Genomic DNA, 23,162 nt, shown 5'->3' on the forward strand with positions numbered 1-23,162 from the left:
TGCTGAAAAGAAACCTGGGGTTGTTCTTGTTTTCTTCTATTAATGCTGAGTAATAGTTTGCTCTGGCATTGCAGAGGCCCCTCTTATAAGTTTTGAGACTGTCTGTCCAGATTAAACGAGATTCTTCCAGTTTGGTTAATCGCCAATTCCTTTCAAATTTTCGCGATATTTGTTGACTCTCTCACTGCTTTGTCAAAGCGGCGTTTGTTCCGGTCAGCAACCTTTTGTGAATTCCTGGTGGCGATTTGATAACTCTCTTCTAGGCGTGCTTTCAGATTTTTCACATATTGGGAATGAGATTTAGGGGAGCCATCTTTTACAGGTACTGTAGATGGAACGCAATGTCCACTGGTAGTCGAGGCTGGTGCCCAAACATCAATTCATAAGGGCTGAAGCCAGTGACATCATTCTTGGTGCAGTTATAGGCATGGGTTAGTGGTTTTACGAAGTCTTGCCAGTGACTTTTCTCCTTGTCTTTTAAGGTTCCCAACATGCCCCAAAGGGTTCGATTAAACCTCTCTGTGGGGTTTCTTCTTGGGTGATAGGGCGTTGTGCGCACTTTGGTGATGCCTGCTAGCACATAGAGTTCTTTGATAAGTTGGGACTCGAAATCCCTGCCCTGATCACTCAGCAGCCACTCTGGAAACCCGTAGTGCACCAAGAACTGCTCCCAAAGAGTTTTGGCAACTGTTGTAGCTTTCTGATCCTTTGTTGGTATCACAACGGCATACTTGGTAAAATGGTCTGTGATGACCAAGACGTCTTTGGTATTGTGACTGTCGGGCTCTAGGGATAAATAATCAATGCATACCAATTCCATGGGGCGAGATGTTTGGATATTCACAAGAGGAGCTGATCTTTCTGGTTGTGTCTTCCTCCTGACACAACGTCCGCATGATTTGATCTTTCCTTCCACATCCGCAGCCATTTTTGGCCAATAAAATCTTGACCTGACCAGATCCAGGGTTCTCTCCAAACCCATATGCCCCATATCTACATGGAGGCACTTGAGAATAGCAGCTCTGAGAGACTTGGGGGCGACGAGCTGTTAAGTTACATCATCTCCTGATTGATGTGTTCTGTACAGGAGGCCATCTCTCATCTCCAACCTTTTCCATTCTTTAAGCATTAGCTTGAGCTCTAAAGAGCTAGGAATGAGGTTAGGATGGGCCTCACCTCCAGCCTCCAAAACCGTGACGACCTGTCTGATGATTGGGTGAAGCAAATTTTTTGATTCGCTCCTCTTCCTCAAGAGAAGCATGGTCGTCAGCCAGACTGTCATGAGGCCGTCTAGAAAGGCCGTCTGCGTCTTGGTTGCTTTCCCCAGCACGGTACTTGATGTTAAAATCAAATGTGGAAAGAGCAGCTAGCCAGTGATAACTGGCAGCGTCAAGTTTGGCTGACTTCAGAACGTACGTCAATGGATTATTCTCTCTTTTGATGGTGAATGTATTTCCATAGAGGTAGTCTTGAAACTTTTCCACGATTGACCACTTCAGAGCTAGGAATTCTAGCTTATGGGCTGGGTATCGCTTTTCACTGGATGAAAGTCCTCTGCTAGCATAAGCGATTACTCGCATTTCGCTATCCTGCTCTTGGTACAGGGCAGCTCCTAGACCTGAAGTGCTTGCGTCGGTGTGGAGAACATATGGCAGTTTTGGGTCAGCAAACCCAAGGACAGGTGCAGATGTGAGTTTTTCGATGATTACTTCAAAGGCTTTTTGGCAATCTGGCGTCCACTGCTCATTAAAGGGCTCCTTGGGGTTGAAGTACCCTCCAGGGCTAGATGTCTTTTGACCCTTCCTATAAGGCGGGTAGCCTCCACTGAGGTCGTTTAAGGGTTTGACTATTTTTGAATAGCCTCTGACAAAGCGCCGGTAATACCCTGCAAAGCCTAAGAAAGACTTGAGCTTGCCCAGGGTTTGGGGTCTAGGCCAGGTGCGGAGAGCACTGACCTTTTCAGGGTCGGTCTCTACCCCTCTGCTTGAGACAATGTGGCCTAGATACCGCACCGAGCTTTGGAAGAAGTGACATTTTTTTGTTGAGAGTTTCAGCCCATTTTCTCTCAGCTGCTGGAGGACATGTTTAAGCCGAGTTTCGTGTTCCTCTAATGTGCTAGAGAACACAATGATGTCATCTAAAAACATCAGTACTTCTTTCAGATTGATGCTACCCATGACCCTCTCCATTAATCGTTGAAAGGTACTGGGGGCATTGGTAATGCCTTGGGGCATGCGATTGAATTCGTAAAACCCCAACGGGCATATAAAAGCGGTCTTAGGTTTATCACATTCCTCCATCTCAATCTGGTAATATCCAGATTTTAGATCCATTATGGAGAACCATTTGGATCCGGCAAGGGCTGAGAAGGCTTCTTCAAGATTGGGCAGAGCATATGTGTCTCTGATTGTCAGTGAATTCAGTTTGCGATAATCAATGCAAAGACGGACCTCTCCATTCTTCTTGCGAACCACCACAATTGGTGAAGCGTAAGGGGATTCGGATTCACAAATCACTCCCGCATCAAGGACTGTTTGCAGATGCTTTCTCACAGCTTCATAGTCATTTGGGTGGATTGGTCGGGGCATTTCTTGAATGGCGTTTCGTCTTTCAGATTTATATGATGTTTCACTTTGGTTGCATGTCCAAAATCAGACTCTTTATGGGCGAAAACATCACCATACTCATTAAGACTTTGTGTTATCCTGTCCTTCCTCCCTTCTGGAAGGGGGGAGTCCCCAAACTCGAATGTAAGATCTGACTTGGCTGGTCCTTTGGCTGGTTTGGGAATACTAGCACAACATTTCACAGTGTCAGTGTCTTTGTCATAGATCTCTTCAGGAGTATGAAGCTCAGCAATGTCACAATTGGAAGGGAATGTGACATCATGCTCATTTTCATTCCTCACCCACACAGGTAATTTGTGAGGATGTTATTTGGGCAGGATTATGAGGCAGCACTCCACAAATATCCCACCAGGTAAGGCAGATGACTCAGGCTGTTCGACTATGGCACAGTCGCTGGTGTTGTCAGCCCTGACATAGCCTTCAAGGCAGACTCTTTCTTTAGCAGGTATTACTTGCTGCCTTTTACCTTTAAGGGTTGCTAACCCTATCCTCCCTGTAGAGTTCACCTTGTTTCTAAGCTTGAGTATGCGGATAATCTGTCTATAACCATAGACAGAGGACAGCTCGTTTGGGTTTTTGTCACTGCAGTATTCTTCGTACAAGATGTCAAGTGCATTAGTTCCAATGAGTACAGGTAGGTCACAGTTACTGTGCCGGTCTGGGACTACTAAGGCTAAAGTGGAAAGTTCGGGCTTAGCCTCAACAAACTATTCTGGGAACTTGAGAGTGATGGGCACATAGCCTATGTAGGGAACATTCTGGCCATTAGCACCTTCAACATCAAGGGCTTTGAAGGGCTGGATGGGGTGCTCGGACAGATGGGTTTTGAAAAACGAAGCACTTACTGTGGTCACCTGAGACCCTGAGTCGAGGAGACATTTAGTGTCAACTCCTGACACACCGACATCTGCTATGCATTTCTGTCCTACCAGTCCCTTAGGTAGCTTAGCTTGGTGCTCTGCTTTGTGGAATCGGATTGATGCTTTTGTCTTTGTTTTTGGTTTGGGACAGTCATTCTCAGTTTCAGTTCCTAGTAGTCCCTCAACAGGAACTGCATTCAGTTTAAACTTTGTTCCCAGGTTTCTTGTCTTTGTTTTAATTCTTTGCGCTTCTTCTCAGCCAGTTCAGGGTTTGCCTCGTTGCTGCAGGAAGGCGCAATGTGGCCATCTTCCCCACACTTAAAACAGTACCATGGGCGGGGCTTCTTGTTGGTGAGTGTTGACTCTGCGGGATGTGAATGTTTTCCTTCAGTGGGGGCTTTGGGCTTAGCCTTTGGTTTCTTACTTGGCTTAGTAGACGCTTGGCTTGAACTTAAGGATGCTTTTCAATTCAATTCAATTTTATTTATAAAGCCCAATATCACAAATCACAATTTGCCTCACAGGGCTTTACAGCATACGACATCCCTCTGTCTGTTTAGAGAAGCTATTTGGGCTTGTAACTTCGCCATTTGTTTCTCAAGTTTTTGTGGGTCATAGGGGGCAGCTGTTGCTATGTCGTCATCAGTGGCATAGTCTTCCACTGAGAGTGTGTTCAACTGAGCCTTTGTTCTGGTGGCCCCAAAGTGCTGTTTCATCCTGCTGGACTTAGTAGCCTGCCTGTCCTCCTCAGAACATATCCAAATGAGTAGTTCAGAAAAGGGGGGTGGTTTATTCTTTTTTTGCTCAAGTTGAAGACTGGTAATTAGGCCATTATTCCAGCAGCCTCTACAGAACTGCTTAAGCAGCTGACGATCTGAATCACTAGCAGCCAAGCCACCTCTTTTGACAACTTTACTCAGGATTGTCCGCAAGCGTTGCAAATAGCCAGAAGGCTTTTCTCCAGAGTCTTGGTTCGTTCGCCGTCATCAATGATACCATATGCAGAGTCAAGAAGAGCAAGATATTCATGGGGAGAAGAGTTGGCCCCAAGATGCTTGACAATGGTGGCGGCAGGCGGAAGAAGGCTCTCAACCATTTTTCTCGTTGTGTGTGTGTCAGACATGACAGGGTCTGCAAGATAGAACTCAACGTTGCTGCACCATGTGTCATGATCAGACTCTGAATTGGGACATGGAGTTCTCCCTGAAAAAGTCTGAGTCTGGTGTTGCCATGGTAATGGAAGGGTAAGTCACTATTCTTGATAACATGCTCAACCACTACTTTTTGCACCTCAGGAGTGGTGAGCTGCTCACATGGTAAGTACAGGGTCTGTTTCCTAGGCGGGGATGATACCTCATATATATATATATATATATATATACATATATATATATATATCTCTCTGACTTTATCTTCAAAACATCTAACATGAGCTGTCCCTCTGATATACTCCTTCCTGATCCCATCCATCCTCGTCACTCCCAAAGAGAACCTCAACATCTTCATCTCTGCTACCTCCAGCCCTGCTTCCTGTCTTTTCCTCAGTGCCACTGTCTCTAAACCAAACAACATCGCTGGTCTCACCACCGTCTTGCTAAACCAAACAACATCGCTGGTCTCACCACCGTCTTGTACACCTTTCCTTTAAATATTGCTGGCACTCTTCTATCACACATGGCACCTGACACTTTTCTCCAACCATTCCAGCCTGCCTGCTTGCACACGTTTCTTCACCTCTTTTCCACACTCTTCATTGCTCTGGGCTGTTGACCCTAAGTACTTAAAATCATCCACCTTCGTTATTTCTACTCCCTGTAACCTCACCCTTCCACTTGGGTCCTTCTCCTCCTTTCCAGGGCATACCTCCACCTCTCTAGATTTTCCTCCACCTGCTCCCTGCTCTCACTACAGATCACAATGTCATCTGTAAACATCATAGTCCATGGAGATTCCTGTCTAACCTCATCTGTCAACCTGTCCATCACCATAGCAAACAAGACAGGGCTCAGAGCTAATCCCTGATGCAGTCAAACTTCCACTTTAATCTCCTATGTCACACCTACAGCACATCTCACCACTGTCCTACAGCTCTCATACATGTCCTCCACCACTCTAACATACTTCTCTGTCACTCCAGACTTCCTCATACAATACCACAGTTCCTCTCTTGGCATCCTATCATATGCTTTCTCAAGATCTACAAAGAAAAAATGCAGTTCCCTCTGACCTTCTCTGTACTTCTCCTTCAACATCCTCAAAGCAAATACTGCATTTGTAGTACTTTTTATTGGCATGAAACCATACTGCTGCTCACAGATGCTCACTTCTGCTCTTCTAGCTTCCACTACTCTTTCCCATAGCTTCTTTTTATGGCTCATCAGCTTTATCCCTCTGTAGTTGCCACAACTCTGCAAATCTCCCTTGTTCTTAAAAATCGGCATCAGCACACCTCTCCTCCATTCCTCAGGCATCCTCTCACTCTCTAAGTCCTTGTTGAAAAACCTAGTCAGAAACTCCATTGCCATCTCTCTGAGACACTTCCATACCTCCACAGGTATATCATCAGGGCCAACTGCCTTTTCAGTCTTCATCCTCTTCAATGCCCTCCTCACTTCATCCTTACTAATCTTTGCTACTTCCTGCTCCACAATGGTCATCTCCTCTACTCTTCGTTCTCTCTCATTTTCCTCATTCATCAACTCTTCAAAGTACTCTTTCCATCTTCCCATCACACTTGTGCCACCTGTCAGTACATTTCCATCTCTATCCTTAATCACCCTAACTTGCTGCAGGTCCTTCCCATCTCTATCTCTCTGCCTCGCGAACCTGTATAAATCAGTCTCTCTCTCCTTTCTGTCCAACCTATTATACAAGTTGTCGTACACCCTTTCTTTGGCCTTTGCCACCTTCACCTTACGCTGAATCTCCCTGTACTGCTCTCTTCAGTCCTCTCAGTGTCCCACTTCTTCTCAGCTAACCTCTTTCTCTGTATACACCCCTGCACTTACTCATTCCACCACCAGGTCTCCTTATCTCCTTTCCTTCCAGAAAGAAAAAAAACAGAAAACAAAAAGAAAAGAGAAAACCCAACCCTCCCACCCCATATAGAGATACATAAATATACACATACACACACACACACACACACACACACACACACACTAGCTATCACTAAAGAGACATGGCCGAGCCCAAGGCAAGGAAAAAGCCACCTCTGGGGGCCTACCACACTGAGAGGGCCCACGGTCCACGGCCACAGGGAGCGCTGCCATAAAGACCTCCCCGGCGTATGAGGCTCCACACCAAGGTGCAGTGCCCTTCAGCCACCCAGGTCAGAGCGGTCTCCCACAGGCCCGATGGCTTAAAACCTTAGTCCATATTAAAAAGTACATACAATAAAAGCTGAGAGCAAGTGGTTCGTTAAAAAAAAAAAAAAAAAAGCGAGAAACTGGATTAAAAGCTGTGTTTTACTGGACCGAAGTGACGGGGAAACCAGTGACGCCAGCGCATAATTTACAATATCCTCTAAGCATAATGTAAATCAAGCGATCTGAGACAAACAATAGGTTTCTGCAACTCACCATGGCTCTGTGTTCAGCCTCTAAAGAATCAGTATCTTGCAGATGTCCATCAACCAATCAAAGGTCAGCTCAGACCACTGCATTCATATTGGCTGTTCTACTGCATATGCGCATTCCTGTGCCACCGGCAGAAGGGGAGAGCAAGCGGCAATGGCGAACAGTGCACCAGGTAAAATAGCTATTCCAGCATTGGCTACAACTACCTACACGGCTAAACCCAAAAAAAGGAAGACAGAACTCGGTTCCCCGGAGCCCCGGAGGGAGAGGAAGGGTGAGATGGGGCCGGGCCCGGCCGGAGGGCGCAAGGGTCAGCCATGGGAGTGGAGCCGAGGGCTCTCCGCGGAGAGCGAGAGCCGAGCCTTGGGAGTATGTGCGGGTCCGCGAGGGAGGGATGGGGAGGGCTGCTGCGCGGAGAGGGAGAGCCGAGCCTCGAGGGTATATGAGGCCACGAGGGAGGGATGGGGAGGGCTGCTGCGTGGTGAGGGAGAGCTGAGGCTCCCAGAGAGGGAGAAATAGAACCAAGTAGGATAAAATACTTGCATGCTCGTCTGGTAGGAGGGGCTCAGGGCGGAGACGAACGAAACCTAACTCAGATGAGACTCAAAAATCAACCATTTTCAGGCTTTCTACCTACTGTAGCTTTAAAGCCATTTTCTCATGTGAACATTGGATGTTGTCTGGAGTTGCCCTTTGCACATGTTTCACACATTAGGAGATTGTCCATGACAGTTTAGGTGAGGGGTGGCACCTGGGTAGAGTGTACAGAAGGCACACTGTAAACCCCAATCAATCCATGATAGGGAATTTCAATGTAAAGTCTACACAAATGCCCTGGATTAACAAAACAAGATAAAAACTTTATGTTCACTTGACAAAAAAACTCATCCCTTGTGAGCTTGATATCTTTTTTTTTTATGTTAAGTCAACAGTTTTTCAGTTTAAGGCCAATAAACAACACTTTCATTGTGCACTTAACATTTTGTAGCATGCTGGGGCTGAATGGGTGGAGTTTCACAGCATGCCGTGAGACAATGTGTTTAAGGCAATAAGCCAAAGAAAACTGTGTTTAAATGTGTTCTAAATCACTCAGTTAATGTTGTAGTAAAAGACATTTTGCATTTAAGTCGTATACACAGTTAGTGAGTTCGTGCCTGTGTGGATATCACAGTGTCTAACATAGAGTTGTCCTGAGGTGAAATAAAAAGCACTTCATCTCTTTGCTTTATCCTAGCAATTGACTAACATAGGCCTGTGACCAACCACAATATATTTTTATAGTTCAATGAAAGAAAAAGAAAAAAGAATGTTGTGAAGTGTGTACTCAGTGTTTTTTATGCTTATATGACAAAGCAACAACAGCCAAACCCTGTTCTTTTTTCCTAAACCAAACCAAGTGTGTTGGCAAAACGTAACCATGTGTTTATTGTTGAGGGAAAAAAATGGCAATTCACGGAGTTGTATCAACGTAGTGCGTATATTTTTTTTAAGGCTTACGTATTTGCAACTGAGATTAGTGTTTACAGTCTTTGGTTCATGTGTAATTGACCTATGTGGATATAAATAAAGTAATAAAGTAAATACACTATACGTATAACTTTCCTGCTATAACTCTGCCCTGGTTTTTATAGACAGTGATGTTATTGTAATAGGAGACACAAGAGAGACAAAAACCAGCGAACAAACTCCACACCACTATATCACCTCCTTGATCAGCTCACTGATAACGACTATTGAATTTGTGCTAACCAGGGCTGTATGTGTGTGTGTGTGTGTGTGTGTGTGTGTGTGTGTGTGTGTGTGTGTGTGTGTGTGTGTGCGCGTATGTGTGTGTGTGCATGCATGCATGCGTGCCTGCCTGCCTGCGTGCATGCGTGCGTGAGTGGTGTGTTGGCCTGTCTTACCGCTAGCATGGCTGACAGGGTAATTAGTTCTAATGAAAAAACGTGGCCATTGTGGACAACAATTAAGGGAAGCTTTCATCCCACTCATTAGGCTGAGTGGAGGAGCGCTTTCATTTGCACCGATTCTTAATGACCTGATCTCAAGGATATACCCACTGACTGAATCAATTCTCACACACATATTCACATGCACATGCACATGCACATGCACATATACGGGTGAGTACATGGCCACACTGGAAAAAAAGTTGTTTAATTTTATTTATTTAAACCTCTTAACAAATCCATCAGAGAAGTGAAATTAGTACAATTACTATGCAATCTCTTTAAAAAAAAAAAGGGAGGAAAATCAAGATTTCATGATTGTTTTTTATATTAGTGCAGTGATGCTGTGCTGTGCTGTGCTGTATGCTGTCACATGTTTCTAGAAATTAAAGTGATTTTTTTTGGTAGTCATTTTTTATCAATGCTCTTATTTAACAGGACACAACAAAGTACAGAGGTCTAAATAAATGGGGGGGGGGGGCACATGCATATCAAGGATACACAGTAATGTACAGTCCAACAGGTCAAAAACTAAATCAAAGAGTTGTTTTTGAATGTAATATTTAGAGTGAGAGCTGAATGTTAGAACAGCCTATGGTCATGGGCACTGGTGTGGGACTAGGTAGATGTCTGAATGTCTCTGGTTTAGTGTTGCACGATATACCGGTACTAAAATAGTACTGCGGTACTAGAGTATTCCAAACGGTACTATACTGCATTTGGAAAATACCGGTACTTTTTAAATTGATTAAATTCATTAATTTATTTAATTCATTTATGCACACAAATGCCTTCCTTGTTCCTATTGGAGCACATATTGTGCAAGTGGTGTGTATGACAACACCTGTATCAACATTCGCAGCTGGTGCACGTGAAAAAAGACAAGAGAAAGTCTGCCTCGCAAAGGGAGACAACACGAGACAACACAAACTTGGTGAAACATTTGAGCAACCAAACCGTGACGTCCTTATCGAGGTACTTACCGAACCACTGATTTTTTGGTACTGTTACACCTCTACTATTTATTGTTCTAAAGGTTTGTATCCAAAAGGACTTTTCCTTAGGAAAAGTACAGAAAAGTATCAAAGAGTATCGAAATTCATATTGGTATTGGTACCGAAACAAAGATTTTGGTATCGTGACAACACTACTCTGGTTTTTGGTTTTGCGCCATTGACCTTTCCTGTTGATTTTTCTAGGAGACAAATATTGTAAAACATTATGGCACAGACTCTATCTATACAGCGAACAGCAGCAGCAGAGGGCTTGGCGGGGACGGAGAAGGTGAAGGTGAACAGAAGGTGAACCCACCATCTGTGGTCATTTTGAGTTGACCAGCGGACTTTACTACAAGCCAATTGGCTGTTGAAACAGGAGACGTGCTTTATGTTCTAAAACCAGCCACTAGCGATTTGACCAGCTGAGTTGCAGGTGACAACCATTAGCCAGCTTGAGTTGAGCTCATACCAGCCAGTTCACACTGCTGCAACTTTTCCCTGCAACATTTTGAAAAGGTTTTCTCTCGCCGTGAATCTTTGGTCTGAACTAGCACAAGATTCAGTCTGAATCGACACTCTGCAGTAAAGTAGACCTTCTGTGCAAACTTAAAATGAATCAACTGATGTGTGAGGTTCTTGGACGAGGAGAAAACATTATTCCATATCCTAGGTTAGTCCAGGTCAAATCCAAGGTTGTTAACATCTCTGTCCCATACTGGTGTAATAGATAAATGGTTAAAGTTATGTTTAACCATTAATCATGCATTAAAGACACAAACCCAGACAATTGAGCCACGTACAGAAATTTCACGAGGGAATAGGAAACTTTATGAACTTTACTTTATAGGTTTTTAAGGCATTATGAAATCTAAGGTAGAAGAACCTGGAGGAGCCTGGGAGACAGTAAAGCTGAACACACACTGATGCCGCCATGGCGCGCCGTCAGGTACCGCCCCTAGCACACACCATACACGTCGCCCTGCAGGTCATCGACAGACGACCACACAAAGTTATTGCTACTTTTACAGAAAGATCTGTACTTCTTCCACCTCTGTATTAGCTGGAAATCATGTGTGGACACCTTTAATTAAAGTTGACTTCTCGCCTATGTATCTCCGGGAAGTATCTTTTTGGCCATGGTTTTTATAATGTCTGGACTGTGGGTCGTTTAGCTTGGAATATTTATCAACCTCAACAAGACTCTCCTCAGCCGGGGCATCGGTGGCTTAGTGGTAGAGCAGGCGCCCCATGTACAAGGCTGTTGCCGCAGCGGCCCGGGCTCGACTCCAGCCTGTGGCCCTTTGCTGCATGTCACTCCCTCTCTCTCTCTGCCCCTTTCACACTTGTCTGTCCTATCCATTAAAGGCTAAAAATGCCCCAAAAAAATATCTTTAAAAAAAAGACTCTCCTCATCCATTCTTCATTACACATGAGACACAGCAACAGCAACAGAGTTCTCTTTACATTAATGGTGAGGAGAGGAGCTGAGCTGTCATAGGAGCAGAGAGGAAGAGCTGCTATGGGAACTGGTATGTACAAGCAGAGAGCGAGTGAGGGAAAAGTGCGAGGCTGGAAATAGGACAGTGGCATGAAGTGCCACAGGGTGGTGTGTCCAGCTGCAGCCAGTATGGGGTTGTACGTTGAAAATAATATTTTAGCATATTTTTGAGCATATTTTTTGATGCGTGCCATTCACAGCCAGTGTGTTTTGGCATTTAGACTTGAGGTCTTGAAAAGAGCCTAGACTTTGCTTATTATAAATGTCTTTAGAAACTTGTACACCCTGATTAGACCATTGGGGAAAGTAAAAGGCATGGAGCCGGTCAAGAGAAAATAGTTATTCCATAGACGAAATAGAGAATGAAATCTACAAGTATGGTGAAAATGTTTTTCTGTTGAAACCGTATACACTGGAAGTTTGATATAATCAATAGAATTCAAGAGATGGCTCATTTCAGTCCCCTCAGATATACATTTTATTCATATGAATAAAATTCTGATTTACTGACAAAGGTAGGCTATGTTAAGACTTCCCCACACTTAGGCATAATACACTCATCAGGACTTTACTCATGAAAGGTCATAAAGCTCATCTATTCATTTGAAAATCAGATTTTTTTTTCTTTGCTTGCTTTGAATATGCTGTCTTTTACAGTAATAAAATCAACAATCTTTGTTCATTTTTCTTCTTTTATCAAGGCACTCGCTTAGCTTCAAATCAGAGTGTGTCCATATATACATTGTAAATACATAATAAAGTATGTGTAGGTGTGCAACATAAATGTGTAACGTACAGTATGTATATGCAACATGTGTGTTTTGATGGTGGACTTTGTTCATCTTCAGGGCTGGTGCTGTGACCTTGCCTTTGCTCTGCTGCCTGCTCCATGTTTATTTATTTATTGAAATAAACTACTTGATTCAAGGTCTAGTTATGGGGAGCACAAGGCTAAACATTACCATACTGCCTGGCAAGGTTAGTGCTGTTTCACATAGCCACGAGTTCATTCCACATGCTCCAACAGCACAGGCTTATACTGAGCTCTCACTCATCTTGGTTTATCAGTGATATTTATTTCTACTGAAACTGGTGATAGCTGTTATTTTACACTGATATTAACTAATCTGGAAATCAAATATACTTCAGAATGACTTCAGAGCTTTCTTTGTGTTATTATTGTCAGTGTAGAAGCAGACCTTAGAGTCTATGCATCTCTCCTTTTGGAAACAAAAAGGAAAAACTATCTACGTAAATCATTGATTTTCATTCAGAAATAAAAAAAAAAGTCCAACTTTGTTTCCGTTGTCCAAAATTACTTTTTTAAAACAAAGGAGACAAAAAAATACACAGTTGAAATAATACAGAAACCAAAATGTGAAACTCCAAGTAATGAAATATTTTTAGCAGTTCCTCAGTCTGAAAGACTAGTGTAGGAGAGTGACACTGGAAACACAAGATGGATGGCAGGAGAAAGAGACAATGAACAGGGGAAGAAGTCACTCTAATCATATAAGCTCACACCAACATCTGGGTTGTAAAAGTATGAGATTTCCACAGTATGATTTGGGTTTTAGAAAAAGTCACGGTATCCAGTATTATACAATTATTATCATAATTAAAGGAGCTATATGTAAGAAATCTAAAGCAAATAGTCGTAAAATCATCCTAATTATGTCACAGAGACTAAGGAATAATGTTAATATAACATACTGATCTCACCGACAACAATAGTACAGCCAGAATATTCGCATTTTTAAAAAAATGTTACGGTCTGCAAATCATGTTTATCTTTTCAATTTGTGTTTTGGCCTGTTGCACCACCCACCGCCGTCTACCAGTCACGCAGTCAGTAGAATATCAGCATCAGTTACAGTTACGACTGAGCTACAATGGCTGACGGTGTGACTAAACCCAATCGACCTCGTTATGATTCCCAAAAACGCCAAGACAAAACTCGAGGCAAAGCGAGGGTCTACATAGGAGATGCTTGTGAACGGTGGAGACGGTTGAAAGCGGAGAAGAATCTGAAATCGGATGTCGAAGTGGCTACTCTTCTCCTTGGCAGTTGGCTAACTAGCATCATAGCTAGACGGGATGGACATTTCGAATACTTTCAACTGTTATTCATTTTCGATCATACATTGTAGCCCATGTGCAGGTGGGTCATCGACCCGACTGATTTTTTTGAGAAACAAATGTTAGCAGCATGGCAAGCAGCATTAGCAGTGTCCTGGTACATAGCATTAGCAGCCGGCTCCTCCTCCGCTGTATACCGGCTGCAGCGTTAGCAGCAGAGAAGCCGGACTTGCTCGAACGGTCAACGGTCAACAGGTAAACTTATTTTACCTGGCCTGCTGTGGAAAATCATGCAGCAAAAATAACAGGGGATTTAAGCCGTTGATCAGCACTCTGCTTTTGTCATCACTCAAGACAAGCCGTCATCAGTTAAAGACACCTTCAAGCAGGTAGCCCTGTTGTAATGGAAATGCATATCCAAACCAAGCCAGCCAGCCCATGACTGTTGAAAGGGGTAAATGAGTGAATGTGACTCTGTAGTGTAAGTGCTTTGAGTGGTCAGAAGACCAGAAAGGTGCTATACAAGTGCAAACTAGTATACCGCTGCAACCCTGATAAACATTTGGCATCTGTAGATATTGTCAGCTGCTTCTTTTGTGTGTGTGTGTGTGTGTGTGTGTGTGTGTGTGTGTGTTTATTTGTTTGAACGGTCTTCATCAGTTAGGACTTGAACACCTTCATGTTGTGGTCTGACCTCTGACAATGAGGGATATGTGTATTCCATCAGGAATAATCATACTCTTGAATGCCGACAAAAAATGTCTAAACCACTGGTCACCAAAAGCTTCACAGGTGGTCACGAGGGGCGCTTGGTTTTGAAAGATTACTTTTTAAAAAATAATACAGTAATCAGTCAATCAATCAACCATTTATTTGTCACATGGAATTATACAAGGTACAACTCTAGTGAAATGTGATCAGCTCCTTTAACTTGTGCACTGTAATATAGTCCTTTTTTGTGTCTTCTGCCAGAGTCATCTGCTCTGTCAGATCGGTGTATAGAATTCGTTGGCGCTGTTCAGGATTTAGCCAAGTTTTGATGAAACCAGGAAATAATCGGCTGAAAATTCTTCCAAATCTTTAATTTTACACAAACTTCCTCAGTTATCGCGTTCTCTACCTGGGTTAATGGTACAGTTTAGCAGTTGTTCTGCACTGTTATCGTTATGCACTGAATATAATATGAACAAAGGGCTGGGCAATATGGCCAAAAATGATAAAAGTTTTCACATTAGTTCATATAAATTATTATCACCCAAAAGAGTCAAATCATTATTTCTTTTAAGTTAAAAGGCTGATTTTTCCTCCTTAGTGAAAGTTGAAGAAACCAGACAGTTAATTGTGGTTTAAACTATTTATTGTCACAACATGGCAACATTTACCAAACAGCAGAACATTTAACAAATCTGAGATAAGGTTAAAACAATTTTGCTGCTCCTTCTTCTTATTCTGTTTAATGATGAGTGGTTACTCGTGTTTAAAGTGCATTACCACCAATGGCAGTTCTAGCACATTTGATGCCCTAGGTGAGCCTCCAAACACCTCCAGCCCCGTTTATTACCAAAATGCAAATAAACAACCTAGCTAACAATAAAAATAAGATAGAAATATGTGGTAATTTGCTTTCAGTAACATGTTGTACATGTGTTATAATAATCACATTATAATCAATTAAAAAATTACAAATTAACTTGTTTAAGAGAATAAACAATAAATGAATACATGACATTGTAAAATAATAATAAAATGTACAAATTAACTTTCTAATTGAACTAGGGATGCACCGATTTTGAAATTCTGGGCCAATACTTGGCTTTCGGCAAACAGCCGATATTGATGTGATGATTGATGGCGTTTCTTTTGTTTTTGTTGTTATTTATTCTTCTTTTCTTTTTCTTCATTTTGTTATATGGTATAATAGAAGTCAGTCATTCAGTAACACATTCTCAGCCCTAATGACTAAATACATATTTGGAGGTATGTTGCTGAGTTTATTTAATTATGAGCAATTGTCTATTGTAGATTGAGAATGAAGTCAGATGGGGAAAGACAGGGATATCATGTACTAACGTTGAGTGACAGACCTGTCAGTCTAGGTGTCATTCTTCTCTGCAAATTCTGATTTAACTATTTTACGCTATGTCTCTTGAAACTCTTGTGGTTTTATCTGTCATATGAGTGGTACCTTTGGCAACAGGAACAATCCCTTTTTTCTGGTTACATGTTCTAAACACAGTTGCTGTAGAGAAAAACTTGCTTAGACTGGTTGATATTCATTACAGACATGGGCAGTGCAACAGGTACCAGAGCTCTGCAAAGACATTTTAGAAAATGCTAAGTTAACATTTAGTTGAATATTTGTTTAAAAATAAATCAGTATTTGCTAAACTGAAGGCAAATTACTTTCAAAAACAACCGGGATTGGCGGTTAGCCACCAAGAGTAGCCACTGTAACTAACCACAGACTAACACTTACTAGCTCACTGCCACATCTCACTGGAAGTTGCGCACATAATCATTGCTACAGTAGTGCCCTCAGGAATAAGGTGGATACCCGGGCATATATCACATCTCTATCAAGGAAAATGATATTGGGAAAATTATCATTATCATTTTATCACCCAGTTCTGTATGACATATCCATAAAATATGTCACTTAGTAGGGGGTTTTCAGTTTGCTCAATGATAGAAAAAGAGTCCCTTGAGGAAAAAGGTTGGGACCCACTGGTCTAAACACCAGAAGGTGTAAATCTGTGTAATTAGGGGCCGGGCAGCCTAAGCTGCCAGGACCCTATTGTTATCCTGCATGTTCTTCTTCTTCTTCTTCTTCCGAGGAAATCCTACTTCCCATGCGTGAAAAATCACCAAACTTTGCACAAAGGTCCAGTCCCATGCCAGATTGCCTCAGCTGCAAAAACAGGCCAATAGTCCTGATGGGGGCGCTACAGCAAGCCTCTAAAGTTCAAAATTTTGAAAATTCACAACAAATCAACCATATGTGCTACAGCTTTGGAACTTTCACTTTGAAATTTGCTTTTCCATGGCATGGATGGCTACTGTCTGGCACCCTGATGCTTGGCTTAGTCTTAGTGTGAAGCCACATATGAACTGTCACTTGCCAATTAGCTCAGTGAGATAGAAGATGGACCTCAGTCTCAGAAGTTGTGAGTTCAAGCCTCAGCTAAGGCAGAATGGACATTCTAATGTGTAGTCCTATGTTCAGGCATCATGCTATGTGGATTAGAGACTACTAAAGTCAAAATAATTATGATCCAGGCAGTTTCGTGGAGAGACAAATACTCTTTATCAGCACTTTTCCCTGTTTATTTGGCTTAGCTATCAGTCAATATGCAGAGTCTATCCAATAGCTACTCTTACATTTTAAAAAATGTTTTCATCTTTGTCACCATGGATAATGTTTAGCTTTAAGCTAGATCAGGCCAGTTTGTTCATAATTGCTAGCAGTTAATGTTATTCTTACTTTCTTGTTCTTGAGTTTTTTCTTTCCTTTGTATATTATGAGTCTGATCACTTCAGCCACTCATCCACAATTTGAAGGGCATGCCATAATTATATGATGTAAGTTCTATGTTGTGATATGCTTTGTTTTAGTGTGTGTGTATTACATTTTTCACATGGGCTTTTACATATACCACACATTCAGTGTTTTATGATGAAATAGATTATGACTTCTTATCAGTATAATGAGCTAGATGAAGTTTTATCATATATACCGCAGAGTTGTCTCTTGCTAATTAGCTCAGTGAGATAGAGCATAGTCTCTTATGCTTAGAATACCACCTTTTTTTTCATCTTCCTACACTCTGCTTGTTGCTCAGAATTGCCTAATTTTGCCTAAAATTGCCTGGCCCCGACCATTGCTGTACAGCAGCTATAATTTAATTCTTGCATTAGTGATATGGTCAGAATAGAGCAGGTATCAGGTTTTTTGTTTTTTTGACAAACATCTGATATAAAGATCTGAAGAAAACAAACTGTAGATGCTGTTGGTGTGTAACCTTTATGGTGTCAGAGGTGGACCATGCAAACCATGATAAAAGGCCCATAAATCAGCTTGTACAGGTCAAATCCTATTTGCTTGTATCTCTGCTATACATTCATGCCCATGATAAGGCGATAAAGAAAGGAAGTCATCCTCACAGCAGCTGCTGTAGTGTTTACTGTGTTTAAAACCCGTAAGGTCAGGTCGCATCTTATTTCAACAAGTATGACACCAACATCATCATGCTGGTAGGCGTGGCCACAAGCACTGAGTCTCCCTCTCCAGTAATTAGCCAATTAAAATGGAGCATGGAGCCAATCAAGAGCATTAAGATCAGAGTAGAAGCTATAGCTACCAAATGCATTGTTAGACTCACAAGAGAGGGCTTTGGAAGGTAATTACTATGATGGTCTGCATCACGAGCAGATAAACAAATGTATGGTTTATCATTACTCTTGATGGGCTACCCCTTCACTCCCATCCCCTCTCACCCTAATACAAGCCATTATCTTTTTTAACGGAGAGGGCCTTTGCCTTGACTGAAACACCTCAGCTCTACTCTCTTTTGAGTGGGGAGAGGAAAAGCAAGATGATGGGCATCATTAAGATCAGCGGTGCGTGCTGCTATAGCGTCCGCATCCACCACCGTAATGTTTATTAAGACTGCATAGCCCTCGTACCCAATACACACACACACAGCACTTTATTACCACGACAGAGCAAACACTGCATTAAACAGCATTAAGAGTAAATGGATATCTTATTAATCTCATTGTTGGGTGAAGAGGAGTTTGTTAATTCGGAGCATTGACTGCTTGACCGTGTTTTTTTATTTTAGAGAATGAGAGAACAGTGCAGGTCGCCATGTTCTAATTATTTTCTCCTTCTTTTCTCTTCATCCCCCCGCCCTCCTTTTTCCACCCTGTCTTTCACAGCAATTTGGCAAGATTTTAGACGTGGAGATTATTTTTAACGAGCGAGGCTCCAAGGTAAGTGTACTCTAACCACATATTCATGTGCACTCTCTCACACACATGATTCTCTAGCCGACTGTGTTTGTCCCCTGCCCTCCTCTATCTTAACATCCTCGGCCCCTCTCACTGTCTTCACAGCTATCTTTCCTTCTGTCTAATAGTAATCAAGAACCCGAATCAGTGACACTTGCCTGCAGGCATCTTTTAACCTTACTGGCCTGCCACACATCGTGGCATATAATGAATCACTCCCACTTAACTTAATGCTGGCAGTAGGATTCACACAGGCTGAAAACACATGCTGTCTTTCCTACCTATAGTGCCAAGAAGTAAGAATGAATTGTATGTGAACATACTCAGCCCACCTGGGATCCAGGATGGTTTGAAATCTTAGTACACACTGATGAGATGATACAGTAGCTGTGTCATTTTCCTGTGAATAAATGTTCATTTATATCACCAGATACAGTACTACACAGTGGTGAGTAGAGTAATGAAAATTTATCATCAAGTCACAGTACAGTTACTCCCATAAAAATGTACTGAAGTAAAAGTAAAAAAATGATCATTTGAGAAACCTTCTCATGTACAAGTAAAAAAAAAAAAAAGTACTTGGTTAATGAATTATTCAAAGTAGAAGTTACTTTCAGTTTCAGTTTTTTTTTTCAGGGTGTGTGGGTCAGTGCGAAATACTGAAAAAACACCTCTGCTGTTCTTAATGAAATAGAGCAGGTTGGCTAATCAAACAAATAAAGCCTGGGGCGTCGGTAGCGTAGTGGATAGTGCCGGCGCCCCATGTACAGAGACATCGCCTTGCTGCAGCAGCCGCGGGTTTGAATCCGGCTCGTGGCGCTTTGCTGCATGTCAGTCCCCACTCTCTCTCTGTCTCCCCATTTCACTCTCTGTCCTGTCAATAAAGGCAAGAAGCCCAGAAAAATAATCTTTAAAACAAACAAACAAATAAAGCCTATACAACTGAGATTTGAACAATCCAAACCCATTCTCGCTTCCAACTCAATCCATATCAATGTTTGGAAAAAAGAACACTAGGCCTCCCGGGTGAAAGTCGTGGTTGTTGGACATGATCCACCACCCCTCCCACTCGCCCTACTCAGACTTCCACCCCCATAACTTATGTCGTTGTCCCACTGTTTCCCCCTGTCGTCGCTGGGCGCCGTTAATCCATAACGGCTGATGTATTATGGCGACGTGAAAGGACTGACGCACACAGGCACCTTTTGCAGTCGTATGTTAGGCACCAGGCTGCAGCAGTTGTTGAGACAGTGGGAAACAACCAAATTCATCGAATACCACTGCTTTGTCATTTTAATTCCGCGTCAGATACCAACACACAAAGGCACTTTTTGCACATTGTCAAACGCACCGGCCAGCTCAGTTTGTCACACTGCCGGCAACTATCTTGGTAGTAAGAGTGAGAAAGTACATATCTATCATGCCCCTGAGAAAAGGGGAATAGGAATCACGACAGATGATGTTTCCTCAGCTAGAACCTCACTCTAATTAGGAAAGTACCACGAGTTCCCCTGGCATGTGGGCGGAGACAGGAGCAATTGATCTCAGGATCTTCGATTTAGACCATCTTGTGGAGCACACAAAAAACACTTTTACATCTCAAATTAACAAATTAAGAATAAAGTAAACAACGTAATATAAACAACCTCTTAGCATTTTAACTATTCCATCTAATTTAATGATTTTAGTCAATCCTTATGAACTGTTTCTCATAAATGTATGTTTAAACCTTATTCCAGACTTTAACATTGCAATCATTAGCTTCCTGAGCTTTTTAGCAAATGGGCTAAAGGTAATATTTTTTTTACCTCTTCACATGTAGTCTGTGGGCGGGATTGGTTGTGGATGAGTCTAACAAGCTCCAGACTCACCCGGGAGCCCACTGTTCTTTTCACGTGTGAAACCAAAAGTCAATGCAGTTATTGTAGTAACAAAGTAGTGTGCTAGTATGTGTATCATGCCATAGTAGCAACATGACCTAATAATATGTTACAAACCGTACTCATTTTTTTTCCCTTAACCTATCCATGTGCTTTTGTTCCCTAAGGAAATCAACCTAAAAATGTTTTATGTACATTGCAAGTTTATTTTGAAAAAGACTATATTCTGTAATGAGCAGGAACTGTACATTTCCTGTGAAAATGGAGGTGTATTTTGAAAAGACACGATGCATGTAACGAGTGTAAATTGATGCACCATCCCAGAATCTCCAGAACTGATGCATGATGGTATCTACTTGCCATATTCTTACTTTTTGGTCCACTGACAAAGCGGCGATATTTGACGAGTTGGAAAGAGAACGTGTTGAACAATTTCCCACTCTCCTTCCAACTTTTCCTCTCTATCCTTCTCTTCATTATGACATCAAAGATCAGCATTACACATGAAAAACTATGGCTAGCTAGCTACCTTTGCACCAACAGCACGTGCAACTTACTTCAATGTGCTTGCAGTGTTTGAAAGAGGAGTATTTAAAAGCAAAGATCTCTGTGTTTTTAGGAGGTACAGCAGCACTTCACCATGTAATTACTGTCTAGATTGTGATGTAAAACGTGTGGCCAGATCTGGTCAGGGCTTGTAGCTGGAAGCTGCCTCTTGTTCTGCTCGGGGTCAATAGACAGGTGGTGCTTCTTTTTCTTATAGGCAGGTGGAAACTTGAATCTGCTGTCTGCAGTAGAGGAGCTCCTCGTGTGGTTTCCCCCCTACAAACAATACACACAGTCCCCATATATAGAGGTAAATGTAGTGAAGTCAAAAGTAGATTATTAGCTCAAAAATATACTCAAGTAAAGAGTGGAAGTACAGTTCTAAAAAACAGAAACTGAGCACACATTCCTTAAAAAACAACTTTTTTACTGATGTAAGTTTCTACCCACACCAGTGATACACCTTCAAGCCATTTCATGGAGCCAATTGCACCAGCTGTTTGTCAGTTCAAACTTAATCTAGTTGTTAAGTATGTGTTATTAAGCGGAGATTTATGCATCACTATATTAAAAGGATTTGCACCACAAAAACTACTTCTTAGACGTTTGTTGTCACTCAGTACCTTCATCTACTCTCTGTATAGCTAACAAAACTCATTGTTCATGGTTGATTTACTGACTGACTGACTTTATTCATACAGGAGAGCAAGCTGTCTCTGCAGGTCTGCCCTGTTAAGAGGGACAGACAAATAATGATGATGATGATGATAATAATAATAATAATAATAACTTTATTTATGTAGCACTTTTTAAAACAGAGTGTACAAGGTGCTCTGAGAGACAAAGCAAAGTAGAAGCAAGATATCGCAGAGGCAATTTTACAATAAAAGCCAAAATGTAACCTGAACTAAAGCTAGACAAAAATTAGGTAAAATCAAACAAAAATAAGACACAAAAACATTTGAGACAGAAGGCAGGTGATAATGAGAAATAGAGATGAAAGTGATAAAAAAACAAAAACCAATAAAAGTAATTATAATAAAACGAATCAAAGCAATAAACACAAAACAATAGTAATAATAATGAGAAGAGGAAGACAAAGAAGGAGGAGGAGGATGAGAAACGAGAATATACAACTCACGCTGCTATTAAACTAAAGACAAACATATAACAGAATAAAACAACTGTAAATAGTCCATTAATGAACTGTATATGTGTAGGCTATTTATGACCAGCAATGTGAAACTAAAGCCCTTTTTACATTTTCTTTATGCCTCCTTTACATTGTTACACAGACCCAAGCAACAGCAGCATCATGCATCTTGAGTGTGTGATTTTAGACAGCCTGTCAGCATCACAGAACCAAAAGAGATGTGCCGGGTGTGACATGTAACATCACAGCCTGGGCCTCTAGTGTCACATATAACATACACATCGACAGTGCTTTCTAAACAATAAGGTTTGCATTAACATGGCAATAACAATCATTTACCATCCCTGTTATATGGTGGCTGACCTCATCCTGTGATCAGAGGGTAAGGAGCTCCTGGACCTCATCGTTTCCCAATGTGCAGACATTTGTGGCTACTGTTCTTTCTCTTTGAGTTAGCTGCGTAATGCTAACAGCTACTTTTTAAATTTCCCGGAGGTAGGTCACACACATAATATATCATCAAAAGCGTCACACTTGTCCTGCCCATGGTCACGTCCTGCCATCTGTCCTGTTTATACAGTGATCATTTTGGCACTGTTACTACCTACTGTGACGGCTTAAAGGCGAGACAGCTCTGTCACTCCATTCCTTATATACAGCATGGTGACGCGGCATAACTATGCAATATTACCACCTGAAACAGGCAGTGTAAAAGGGGCTAATCCTAGGTATAATTAGATATTTCCTCATCACCCTAAACTGTGTGAATAGTATTAATACTAAAACTTCTTTGATTTTTTTTTCTCTTATTAAGAAAAATGAGTCCAACAGGTGTGTCTGCCTGGCATATCAAATAAACTTCATTCTCTGACCCCACACCATAAGTGAACAATGACAAAGCAGGCGAGGAGCAGGCAGCACTGTGTGTTTTATTTAAAGGGGAGTAAGGGTGAGACAAGGTGAGAACATTTTGACCAGATTATG

The 23,162-nt window shown here is 41.9% G+C and overlaps 1 protein-coding gene across 1 annotated transcript in view; it reads left to right on the forward strand.

The window, feature by feature from the left end:
* The window catches only part of LOC126399942 (RNA binding protein fox-1 homolog 3-like), a 414,850-nt gene that overhangs the window by 254,308 nt on the left and 137,380 nt on the right, over nt 1-23,162 (forward strand). The window contains exon 4 of the mRNA XM_050060302.1: nt 18,528-18,581. Within this exon, the coding sequence (XP_049916259.1) occupies nt 18,528-18,581 (54 nt within the window). The remainder of the gene's footprint in view (nt 1-18,527; nt 18,582-23,162) is intronic.

Source organism: Epinephelus moara, chromosome 13 (genome assembly GCF_006386435.1).
Source record: "Epinephelus moara isolate mb chromosome 13, YSFRI_EMoa_1.0, whole genome shotgun sequence".
Lineage (NCBI taxonomy): Eukaryota > Metazoa > Chordata > Actinopteri > Perciformes > Serranidae > Epinephelus > Epinephelus moara.